The sequence below is a fragment of the Semicossyphus pulcher genome, unplaced genomic scaffold (assembly GCF_022749685.1).
Source record: "Semicossyphus pulcher isolate SPU_LCO1_2020_fin unplaced genomic scaffold, fSemPul1.0.p SCAF_12, whole genome shotgun sequence".
In the NCBI taxonomy this organism is placed as follows: Eukaryota; Metazoa; Chordata; class Actinopteri; order Labriformes; family Labridae; genus Semicossyphus; species Semicossyphus pulcher.
The window spans coordinates 5,836,923-5,849,703 of NW_027211626.1; the positions used below are offsets into that span (position 1 = coordinate 5,836,923).

At 39.3% G+C, this 12,781-nt stretch overlaps 4 protein-coding genes across 4 annotated transcripts; all 4 read left to right on the top strand.

Moving 5' to 3' along the window:
- The first annotated feature begins 218 nt into the window (after positions 1–218).
- On the top strand, positions 219–1,026 carry LOC138588782 (dual specificity protein phosphatase 13A-like). Its single transcript, XM_069659034.1, has 3 exons — positions 219–457; positions 528–742; positions 818–1,026. The coding sequence occupies exons 1-3, from the start codon at positions 219–221 to the stop codon at positions 1,024–1,026; spliced, it is 663 nt and encodes a 220-aa protein (XP_069515135.1).
- A 1,637-nt stretch (positions 1,027–2,663) lies between these two features.
- On the top strand, positions 2,664–4,688 carry LOC138588299 (dual specificity protein phosphatase 13A). Its single transcript, XM_069658332.1, has 3 exons — positions 2,664–2,828; positions 2,977–3,194; positions 4,316–4,688. Exons 1-3 carry the CDS (start codon positions 2,680–2,682, stop codon positions 4,525–4,527), a joined length of 579 nt encoding a protein of 192 aa, XP_069514433.1. The 5' UTR covers positions 2,664–2,679; the 3' UTR covers positions 4,528–4,688.
- Positions 4,689–5,900: 1,212 nt separating this feature from the next.
- Positions 5,901–9,411, top strand: LOC138588297 (dual specificity protein phosphatase 13B-like). Its single transcript, XM_069658330.1, has 5 exons — positions 5,901–5,989; positions 6,921–7,137; positions 7,218–7,340; positions 7,427–7,644; positions 9,194–9,411. The coding sequence occupies exons 2-5, from the start codon at positions 6,944–6,946 to the stop codon at positions 9,409–9,411; spliced, it is 753 nt and encodes a 250-aa protein (XP_069514431.1). The 5' UTR covers positions 5,901–5,989; positions 6,921–6,943.
- Positions 9,412–9,982: 571 nt separating this feature from the next.
- LOC138588298 (dual specificity phosphatase 29) lies at positions 9,983–12,267 on the top strand. The gene is made up of 4 exons (XM_069658331.1): positions 9,983–10,065; positions 11,426–11,613; positions 11,700–11,923; positions 12,024–12,267. The coding sequence occupies exons 2-4, from the start codon at positions 11,435–11,437 to the stop codon at positions 12,245–12,247; spliced, it is 627 nt and encodes a 208-aa protein (XP_069514432.1). The 5' UTR covers positions 9,983–10,065; positions 11,426–11,434; the 3' UTR covers positions 12,248–12,267.
- Positions 12,268–12,781: the final 514 nt, after the last annotated feature.

The following is a 12,781-nucleotide window of genomic DNA, read 5'->3' on the forward strand; positions in this document are numbered from 1 at the left end:
TCGATTTCATGGACTTTTTGGTTGTAATTTGACAAAACAAGAACAGACATGTTGTTGTAAACACATTTCCATGAGTTAGAGTTTGGCTCAGAGTCTGAAGCCAAACCGCACCACCTGTTGATGACAGTCAAAAACAGTCAGAAGCCAAAGGCGACGGACAGCAGCATGATACAGTTTTAGGGAATAAACAGAATCATTTACAACTTCTAAACTTTCAAATGACTGACAGAAAACCAATCCAAGGTGCTGCCTCTGAGGAAAGGTGTGATGAACAAGAATCTGAGTCGAGAAATGCCAGCAAAACAGACCCAGAAGAGGAGGAAAAGTGCAAATGTGCTGCAGAGGATTCAAAAGGGAAGACCCCGTCTCTGCAGGAGCTGGAGGAGGTTTTATATTCAGCCCCACGCTCCTGTCGCCACGCAGATGAGGTGTGGCAGAACCTGTATCTGGGAGACATGTGAGTACGTACCCTGTGCCTTGTTTGTATGTGTCTGAAATACATAAATAATACATTGTATTTGTGTCAGGTTCATGTCTCATGATAAGCTGGGGCTCTGGCAGCTGGGCATCACTCATGTGCTGAATGCAGCTCATGGGAAACTGTGCTGCAAGGGCAGCGACGATTTTTATGGAACCACAGTGAAATACCTCGGAGTCCCAGCCAACGACCTGCCAACATTTGACCTTTCACCTTTTTTCTACCCTGCTGCTGAGTTCATTCACCAGGCTCTGACATCAGGAGGTACCATCAGCTGCCACACATATCACTAAAAATAGAAACACATTTTATTTTCAGTGTCTTTGTTGTGATTTCCAGGAAAGGTGTTTGTGCACTGTGCTGTGGGTGTGAGTCGCTCGGCTGCGTTGGTCCTAGCCTATCTGATGATCCATCACCACCTCAGTCTTCTGTCGTCTGCACGCTGTGTGCAGCAGAAACGCTGGATTTTCCCAAACAGAGGCTTCCAGCGACAGCTTATAGCCCTGGACAAAAAATTGCAAGATGATCGGTCAAATGAGACAAAATAAAATAACTCAAGCAACAACTCTAGTAAATGCTAAAGCTGTGTTTGCACCAAAAATAGCAAGAACTTTTAGTCCCATTAGCTACTACAAGGTTCCTTCAAGCTGTTGTTGTCTGCTATTTTTTTACTGAGGTCTAAAGACAGGTGAAGATTAGGCCAATTAGTATGTTGAGGTGTGAAAAAGCCATATTGTTTTACTCAAGTCTACACACAGGCTATACCCCCCATGCTATCTATTTGAAGGAGTAAAAATAGCCACAGCTGCAGAACTCTATTTTTTAACTCCTTAGTACCACCAGCATTACAAGTCTGTTTGCCTTCATCTGAGCGTCAAATACGTTTTTTTTTTCTTTGGATTTTCACTTATTTATGAAGTTGTATCTGTAGTCATCGACCTTTTCTTTGTTTGTTCAGCCATAGTAGATTACTGTTTACTCGCAACACTTGCAGAGACCGGAAAAGCAGCCGCTTAGCTCCGCCTACCCTCTCTGGCAGACCAACCACTGCTGGCTGATGGAAAACGCGTCACTAACTGGGCGCCGCTTGTGATTTGTTTCTGCGAAAGTCGCCAGACACCCAGTCTGTAATACTGCAAATGCAAAGGCTTTCATCAGTGGGCCATAGGCTCAATCACCATTGTGTTACCTCATTCTGGGATCGATAGAGACTCAACAGAGATTTAAATGAAAATCTTTGAGATTATTTCTTTAAAGTAAAGTGTGTGCTTCATCTGACCTGTGTTTGATGACTGATATTACTAACCTGATTACATAACAAGCTAGCTAGGTCTATTTTACATCAAGAAAGCTGACACTTAAGTACTTAGAACTCCAACATACTTTCAACATTACAAGTGAATTAATAAAGCAACATTTCTGTTTGTCCGATCTTTGTTGTAATTTAAGAAATATTGGGAGGGAGTTCTTATAGTGTTTGCAAATTTACAAGAACAGCCACTTTGAACACATTTTGTCTGAAACTAGTTATTTATCTACACAGATATAAATGTGTTTTTTGTCTGTGTTCGAAGGAAAGTCGGACAGTAGCTCTGCAACACATCCAGATGATCAAAACACTTGCTGCCTAGCTGGTCTTCTAAATACTGCAGGACTATTCAAGGATGTTTAACGCTGCAAGATTCCCCCTGAAAGTCCCTGTATTTTTGGAAAGCACTCCCCTAAAGAGAAGAGGTAAAATAAAATCCCTTATTTAGACCCTGGCACCTGCAAGTGAGACTCACAGAATACCTTCAAACATGGTCTCTGGGGAAAGTTCCTGCAGTGGGAAAAGCAATAAAACTCTCCCTTAGTCTGCAGAAGTCACTGTCCTCATTACCCCAGAGCAAGGCTGTCACCATTAGCACCATTTCACTGTATGTACAAAGTTGAACTGTGTCCACCCCTCCCCTCCCTCGCTCTCTCCTCATGTGACCTCAGTGGGGACAGACACTCGTCCCCGTCTCATACCCCCCGGGACCTTTGTCATCATTAAACAAACCAATCAATACAACAACAATATTAAATAACTCCACATCCAGTCACAGAGGACTCACTGAACACAGAGAGCTAATTTGGGAGCCAAACGGCATTCAAACAACCACCTGCTCATGTCCATCAGTGAGCTGTGGTGGTGAGGGGACGGTGGACAGGAGCAGTGTATGAGAAGCTCTGTGTCCAGCAGAATGTCAGGAAGCAAGCAGCCACTGAACCTGGTGCTCATCAAAGAACTAGAGCTCATCTTGGATTCTTGCACACTGGAGCTCACACCAGTGGATGAAGTCTGGCCCAACCTGTACATAGGAAATGTGTGAGTTTCTCATGTTTGTTGCACCTTCATAAGCTTTATGGACAATGAATTGATCAGCCTGTTTAGGTACAAAACCTGCATAAGTGCATCGTGCAACTGTCTCACCCGTTTCTTCTTCATTTACTGTCTCTTCTTGTGTGTTTTCCAGGGCTGTAGCACAGAATAGAAAGACATTACATAAGCTTGGCATCAATCATGTCCTGAACGCAGCGCACTCAAAGCAAGGCAGCATCGGGGATCAAAGTTTTTACGGGAACACCTGCGTTTACTTTGGCATCCCAGCAGAGGATTCAGACCACTTTGACCTCAGTCAGTACTTCAAACCTGCAGCTGACTTCATACACAAAGCCCTGAGGAACAAAGACGGTAGAGTATTTGAATGAGACACACACGGCAGCCATTTTCCTCTGATGTCACAGGGTGGGAAGCTCAACTGCTGTTATAGTGTGGTACTGATGTGTTCCAGGTTGCAAACTTTTTTAATGTAGGGTATCTGAAAACTCATTCAACTCACTCAAAAAGCATTTGATATTAAAAATGTGGAGGAACGTTGTGCCATATTTCAAGTTAAAACAACATTTTTACCGCCAGACAACGATAATGTTAGCATTCAACCACTTCCTCAGCGTTACTTCCTAGCTAACATTACCATTTTGAAAGTGTGACACAATACAGTAGGAAAGGAATAAATTACTAGCTAAGATTACCATCTCTTGAAAGCTTGCTAACTAGGCTACTTCCTAGCTAACATTACCATTAGCAAAAAAACACTTCCTAGCTAACATTACCATTTGATAGTGTGACACGATACAAGAATACAATTCCAATACAATTTCTAGCTATCATTACCCTCAGCTTTAATGGTGTAAGACTGCTAACTAGGTAGACTATGCTAACATGAAAGCTTTCTTAACAGTTAGATAAGCAGAGACAGTTATTCCTAGCTAACAATACCGTTAGCTTCTGTTAGGTAAGCTTGCTAACTAGGTAGGCTAAGCTAACATGTAAGCTTTTCAAAAAGCCAGGTAAATGGAGAGGTGTTAATTCCTAGAAAACATTACCATTAGCAAAAAAAGTAGGCCTTTCCTCACAGGTAATATAATACTATCAAATGATAATGTTAGCTAGGAGATGGTTGATTGCTAATGCTAGCTGTTTACTAATGAGTCATTCAATTCAAACGTTATTACAGACTCGAGGTCCAGATAGAAAGACAAGACAATACACAAAATAAGTTATACTTAATATGTTGTTTTAACTTTAAATATGGCCTTATGCCCCCCCTGATTTTCACCATCCATTTGTCAGATTCTCCACGTCTATAGGCCGATATCTTGCGACCTAGAATACAGCAGTACAACATTATAATAACATTTCAGCGCGACGTCAGATGAAAATAGCTGCCGTGTGAATATGGTCATGTCCTGTCCAACATTTATGCTTTTGACCTTACATTTTCTCATTTTTTCCTCCATCTTGCCCCCCAGGTAAAGTGCTGGTGCATTGCATCATGGGTGTGAGTCGATCGGCCACTCTGGTCTTGGTCTACTTGATGCTGCGGCAGCGACTCTCTCTGAGAGATGCTCTGAGGCGAGTCGTCCAAAAACGAGCTATTTACCCCAACCGTAATTTCCTGTCATTCCTGCTCAGGCTTGATGAGCAGCTGACACTCAAACGGAGGTTGTGTCCTCTTCTCTGACATGCCTCTGTCTCTTTATTATCTCCCTCAAGCTCCATCTCTCTCTTTCCTTGCTTTACACTCCACTCTTATCAGTATAGAGAACTCCTGTATAAAATGACTTGCTGTCAGAATGTGTTTGATGTTGGTGAATCTTTAAATTCCATATTTGTATTTTATGGTTTTACTTTTGGGTACAGCAGCAATATAGTTGTGCAATATTGTAAATATCAAAGTACTGTGTCATATTTCTCTTTGTTTCATATTCAAAAATCCAGTATTGTCAAGCATGTCCACGAGCTTTGTAAATACATCCTTGTGTGAATATTCATTAAAAACATTTATGTTACTTTGTTGAAATATTTTGACCTGGATTGATACTGTAAATGAGTAGTAAACTATATTGTTCAAGACGATGCACATTACACTTTAACACAAATTGTTTGCCTTATAAACCAGAGTCTGAAGAACTATTTACCATTGTGAATAATAACATATAGGGTATAAATATAGTATTTATTTTCAATATTTAATTGCTTATTTTATTATCTAATACACTGTATATAAACTCATAACAAAAGACATTTGGCTTGAAGATTTATTCCAACTTGTTGGCCATCACCGTTGTCATTTAAAGGAGAATAAAAACAGAACTGAACCTCCTCCTACTTATCTTTAAGTATTGTGTCCAGGCCATTGTTTTCTTCTTGTAACAAACCGATCAAAACCTACATGTTTGATTTATGCAAAATTAATTCACAACAAATGAGGCTTAAGACATGTCGCTGGTGAATGTTACTAACAGATCATATTTCTTAAAGGAGCAGAGCAGCAGGCGGGTGGCAACAGAGTCAGGCAGTCTAGTGGTGTGTTACATAACAGTCTGGGATCATGGAAAGTAAGCCAGTGAGCTCATGTTAAAGTTCACAGGGTGATGCCACATTATGCCCATTAAAATGAAACAGGATAAATGCATTAAATGAGTTTGAAGTGGCTGAACTGCTGATAAGTACTCTCTACAGGATGTTTTGTCACCTACGAGTGTATGATTACAGAGTTAAAAAGGGAACAGTCATATGTGGGTGTGAGTATTCGCAGGGAAATAAGAGCGAGCATGGAAGGAGAGGAGTTTGCACTGCTGTAAAGTGAGGTAAGTTTATATGATTCAGAGTCAGAAGGTTGGTTTGCACAGTGTGTCATCTCTTACTATAGGAATGAAGATGATTTTATGCATATTAGGTCATTGTTAGTAAAGAAAAGCAGCAGTAAATAACTTAACATATAACATAATAACATACTTAAGATAAAGTGAAAGCCCAGTGTGTGTCTTTTGTGTATGTGTCTGTGTGTGTGTCAGTATGTCTCTTAGAGATCCACCATATGAACCTCCGTCTGTGTCAGAGCTGCAGGAGTTCCTGCTGAGAGACAGACGACCTACTGGACACGTCAATCAAGTCTGGCCGAACGTTTTCATAGGCAACGAGTGAGTTTTCTACAGTGGCCCTGAAGGTCAAAACATAACAACATGTCACAAAACACGATGAAATTTCACAACACAAAATCATTTCACAAAACACAACAACATTTCAGAAAATACAAGATTTTGAAATACAAGATTTTGAAATACAAGATACAAGAACATTCCACAGAACACAACACTTCACAAAAAAAAGTGCTGTCCTACCTTACCTATAATCTAAAGTAAAAAGAAATGACTATTTGTGAAATGTTGCATTTTCTGAAATGTCACAATTTGTGAAACATTGTCAATGTTGTAATGGTCTCTGAAATTTTGTAGTGTTTTGACCTTCAGGGCCACCCAAATTTATACACAACAACATATACTAAAAATGAACACTCCTTCACTTACACAGACCCTTGTGTTTCAGGGTGGCAGCTCGTGATAAGAGCACGCTCCACAGTCTAGGCATAACTCACATAGTAAATGCTGCTCATGGACCAATCAACCCCAGCCCAGGACTTTGTTTCTACGTCAAAACTGGCCCACGTTTCTACAGAGACATGAAAGTGGATTATTATGGGGTGGAGGCTGATGATGCAATAGGGTTTATCCTTAGTCCTTTCTTCTACCCAACAGCAAGATACATCCGAGCTGCACTGGCAATGGGAGGCAAGTTAGCCACATTTAAAGATATCTTAGTGTGTGTAATTGGATGTACCATATATTTTGCTGCATATCTTGTGCTGGGGTTAATTGACAACACTGGATTTTCAATATCGATTGTCTGTTCAGCTTTTTGTTGTAAAGTAGTGAAATGATAATGATCTGCCCCACATTTATTGGCCTTTCAAACTGGAATACATAATTACAACATTATGACAACATCCGAGCTTTCCGCCCTGAGCATGACGTCACAATTTGGTGTGAATAATAGGATATGTCTCTGTCTCAGGACGGGTGTTTGTCCACTGCCTGATGGGTGTGAGCCGCTCTTCAACATTGGTGCTGGCCTACCTGATGATAGTTGAGGGCCTGAGGCTGCAGGAGGCGGTGGCTGCTGTCAGGCCTCACAGAGATATCTGCCCTAACCCTGGCTTCCTGCAGCAGCTCCGCAGCCTTGACAGAGGCCTGGAGAGGGAGAGGAGGAGGCGACGAAAGGCCCAAACTCTGTAAAGACATGCACTGACACACACAGAGCCATAAACATCGACATATGCACACATACACATGCACATTTTTATTGCTATAGATGTCACTCAGCCCTGGAGGAGGAAACACCACCTCTGTTAGAGCTGAGGCAAATCCTCTGGACTAACAGGAAGCCAGTGGCACCTGTCAATCAAGTCTGGCCCAACCTGTACATCGGGGATGAGTGAGTGGAAACGTCACAACCAATAGCTTGAAATGTCATCAGAACATGTTGCATTAAATCAGTTTGTATGTGGTGTGTGTCTGCAGGTCTGTGGCGAGAGATAAAACCTTGCTGTCGTCTTTGGGTGTGACTCACATATTGAACGCTGCAGCTGGACGACACAGGATCAATACAGGTCAGCAGTTCTACAGTGACCTTGAAGTGGAATACTATGGTGTTGAAGCTGCAGACCATCCAGAGTTTGACCTCCGACCTTTCTTCAACTCTTCTGCACTGTTCATAAACAACGCTCTGGAACAAAACGGTCAGTTTGCAAATATGACAGCAGCGGATTCATAATGTTAAGCGTAGCATAAAGGCCCTTTTTGAGAGCACAGACAGTGTTGACATAGATATTACAAGCTTATTTTGGTTTTATTTCTGTGTATACTTAATTATTTAAACATGTAGGGGATTGCAGAGGAGCTCATTCATTATTAATGTTGACAGAGGCATTAGATTTTCCTTCCTCATGTATTCTTAATGCAACACATTTTCTGCCAACTTGGTTTGTTAATTTTGTCACTTGTCTTGTAAACAAAATAAAACGTACGCAGATGAAAAAAATACGAATTAAAAATTAAAACCAGCGAAATATCATCTTTAACTCCTTGTTTGAAAAGTGTTTGGCAATCTTAAGCATATTTATAGTTTGAAGGCTTCGAATAAAGACGTGTATCATTTTGATTATTTGGTAATCAAGTTTTTTGCACAAAAATCCCTTTACAGGTTTGACATACCACTGTAGGAAAAGTACAGGAGAAATAAAGTGACATAAAATGCAATTCCTGCAGAAGTGCAATTCAAAGTTGCAGCACCAACATAGGCCTCCCGTGAGCGCCTGTTACATAATTGGGACTAAGTATGTGTGTGTGTCTTTCAGTATAAGTGTTGGCGTGTTTCTATATGTATGTGAGTGTGTAATACAGAGGTAGTTTTGAATTACAAATGAAACCTGAAGCAGCTGAAGGTTTGCATCTATTAACGCTTAAAAAAAATAAGAGATTGCTTTTCATTTATAAGGAATGAATTACATCAAATGCATTACATTAAAGTAATGTAAATTACATCTGAGGCAAGGCAAGGCACATTTATTTATAGAGCACCATTCATACACAGAGCAATTCAAAGTGCTTTACACAATCAAAAGCAGAGCATTAAGAACATTAATGTGACAATAAGCAAAAAGAAAAAAACTAAAAATCAATTAGATTAAAGAATTTAGTAAAAATGTACAAGTAAGTTCTAAAGCAAAACACTACTTTAAAAAAATAACAGCATCAGGTTTAAGACAGAACATTGCATTAAATCTATTAATTTAATTAAATGACAAAACATTACATTAAACCAATTACATTACTTTAAAGAGATTATATCACATAAATGAAGACTACATCACATCAGGGGCATATCATTCAGTTAGGTTAGATTACAACAAAGCAGATACATTACTTTAATAGGATAATATTACAATAAAGTAGATTATATTACATTAAAGACACTATAATACCATATTGGAATAAAAGAACATCAATCTATAAATAACATTCAATTTCAATACATCACAGATTGCATCAACGATAATAGATTACTGTAATGAGATTACATTATATTCAATTAGCTTACGTCGCACTAAAGCCATGCAGCAGACAGAGACTATTCCAGTTTGTGTTACTGAATGTGACAAAATCAAAAGGATTGAATTAAATTCAAAGATCAGATCTAATTGTAAATTAGATTAATATCAATTTAACACAATACAGTCATTACATGATGTTAGTGTTATCAACTGTATTAATCACTGTATCTTCCAGGGAAGGTGCTGGTGCACTGCGCCATGGGCCTGAGTCGCTCTGGAGCGCTGGTTCTTGCGTATCTGATGTTCTGCCACGGCCTGTCGTTAGTGGACGCCATCATCGCTGTGCGTCTGAACCGAGACATTGGACCCAACTCTGGTTTTCTGGAGCAGCTGAGGCAGCTCGAGCTGAGCCTCAGACCACAGAGCAGAGAGATGACAGAGGAGGACGACTGATACGATAATGATGGACACATTGAAACATCTCCTGTTTAATTCTAGAGCTAATTTTTAACAGAACTTATTCAAACTGACAAACAGTCTCTTAGATTATCTCTGCTCCAGCAACAATCTGTCAAACATATAAACGAAATGCTTTAAGTTTTATGTCTCCAGAAATAACTGCACTGACAAATGTGACCTGATCCCCACACCTGTCCACACATGAGTGACATTCTTACAACAGCAATGATGCAACAAAACACTTTAACTACACCTCTTTTTGTTATCTGGTATTATTTCCCATGATTCAGCTTGTTTCTTTACCCTACGGTCTGAAAGAACGTAATCTCTGCCACATTAGAGGACTCTGATCACATTAGGAAGGCTGTGGGAAAGCATCTGTGTGTGTTTGTGTGAGTGTGTCACGTTGTTGAGGTCAGGTGTTGTAGCCCAGCCGCCTAAAAATATCATCTTAAACACAGAGCCTGAGAGAGCAGTCACTATTCCAGATCTGTATTTCTGTCTCCATGCTTACTGTGGAGGGAGGTCTCTGTTGATACACGCACATACACATACACACAGTTCACACATGTCCGCTGTGGAAAAGTTCAGATGCTGGTCTGCCATCCTGCTCGCGGATTTAAAGCTTTAAACAGTTACAGGAAAGAGGTGAGTTATTATTTCTACAATATTTCTTTATCATAACAAATAACCAACAAAGTAATTTTTTGGCCTCATAGTTAAACAGTCATGAGTAAAAAAACGGAAGCGACAATGTCAGGCTTCAGTTTATCCTGGGACACTGTGTGACTCCAAACCACCAAACCTCAGAATAAGATTTGGTATAAAAACAAGCATGAAAGTGGAGCAGATACAAAGAGGTTTAATAATGAAATAAAGACTGGAGGACCAAAATGTCCTTGCCATTGTGCAAAATAGTAAGAATTTTATTAGTGATAAATGAGAAAAGAGCAGAGAGATTAATACAAGTTAAGTTAATCTAACCGAAGTTAATGCATGAGATCATTTATATATATTTATATTGATAATTCAAAGTGATTAACGAATACTATTTAACTGTATTCTGTTGAAAGATTTCACTATAGATTTTAAATAAATGTAAAATGTTTTTAGTTTTCATAAAGCGTCTGACAGGATTTCTCTTTTTGTACGTGTTTTATCACCTGGTCATTGCTCCACATGGAATATTTCATACATAATTTCTATAATAAATGTGTATATAAATATAATTATTATTATTATTAAAATAAAAATACACTTTTTGTTGTTCTGACCTGACATGACAATTCACCATTACTCTCCCTGCCTGTCACTTAAACTTGTCTGTGGTGTCTACAAAGAAGGGACACCTGCTAGTCATGGAGAGCTCTAGTTACATCAGACAGCTGATATGTGAAGTTTTGCACCCAAGAAAAAACCTCAGAGAACCAAATGAGTCACATTAAAGTTGTTTAGGAGAAATGCATGTTCAATACTGATTCGGCAATCAAAATAGTTCCCTAAAGTTTAGCTTAAATTCAGTTAATTGATTTTCTCTGTCTCACAAGTTCAATATTTAAAATTTTCATTAGGCAACAATAATGTAAATAAATGATTTTATGTATAAACAAAGTAATTTATGATTATCTTAAAACTACATATGAATCAATGAAATGTAATATAACCATTTGCATTTAGCGCCCTCCATAGGTAACCAGCAAACTGTACAGGGTTACAACCAATAATACATTAATATTAATTTATCCGCAGATCAAATAATTTAAGGTTTTGTCAAGGAAATAGGAAGATATTAAACACAGGTATTCACATTTGACTAAAAGATTCAAGAATATAGTTGCAGGATAATTTTCTGATCGTCAATTCATTGATTAATTGACTAATACATTAATTCGCTTATCATTGCAGCTCTAAGATTCAAGCCTAGCAAATTATCACTGGTGTATAGGTGTTAAAATAACATCTCTACAGCTTGTGATTAAGTGTTTGTGTGTGTGTTTTTGGGCTGCAGAGGTGAGCTATGTCGTCCTGTGTGGTGAAGTCCAGAAGCAGGAACCCATACGCCGCAGTGCAGGTGGACCCAGACAGTGATTACATCACACCAGGTACATTAGACCTGGAGCAGCTGTTCTGGTCTGGCACCGGGGCGCAGTATGCGCATGTTAACCAGGTCTGGCCCAGTATCTACATCGGGGATGAGTGAGTAAGCGCAAACAGAGATGGTACAAGAGGTCTGATTAAAGATTGCAGCTTCATATTGAGTCTGTCTGTTGATAAATAAACAGGAAAACAGCTCTGGAACGGTCTGGCCTGAGGGATCTGGGTGTTACACATGTCCTTAATGCTGCAGAGGGAAAGTGGAACAATGTGCTGACTGGTGCTGAATACTACAGTGGCATGGACATTCAGTACTTCGGTGTCGAGGCTGATGACAAACCTACCTTCAACATTTCCCAGTTCTTCCGCCCTGCAACCCAATTCATTGATGAGGCCCTCAGTCAACCAGAGAGTAAGTCCTGAAGCAAATAAAAACCTTTAATTGAAATTATTCTTAGTAGATTAAGCTTCACTGTTTCTAAGACATCTTTTTTTACTTCATTTTGTTGTAGACAAGGTGCTAGTGCACTGTGTGATGGGTCGGAGCAGGTCAGCGTCTCTGGTCTTGGCATACCTGATGATGAAACAGAGTTTAACAGTGGTGGATGCTATTGAACATGTGCGACAGCGCCGCTGCATCCTGCCCAATCATGGCTTCCTGAAACAGCTCAGAGCCCTGGACATCACATTACAAGAGGAGAGGCTGAGACTAAAAAGAGAAATGCAAGACCAATAATGCACAATCAATAGATAATATGCCTGTTTTAATAGTTAAGTTTTCTTCTGAATTCATCTCAGGAATACAAAATTGTTGTTTATGTTTCTGTAACTCTTTAACTATCATTAAACTCTACTTTGCGTTTTTTATCAACTGTATCATGTCAATGTGAAAAATTTAAAGAAGAATGGGGGTTTCCTAAGGGCTTATTTTAGTTTTTCATTTAGGCCAGTGATTCCCTCACAGTTCTTATGGACGAATTGTGTCCTAAATGTATAACGCAACTGACTGTAGGCTATAAAAGTGACAAATAAAGTGTCAGTATTTATGATTAAGTCAGTGATGCTGAATGTCCCAACCGTTTATCCAGTACTTAAGTTTACCATCCGTTTATTATCCATTACCTAAGCTAACTGTCAACATTAGCTAAAAATGTCGAACGTTTATCAATATGCTAACTATTCCAATATAATAGCTGACTTACTGTTTATCCACCACTTCAGTTAACGATTACAACCTTTCATCCATTACTTGCTTAAACCGTCACATATC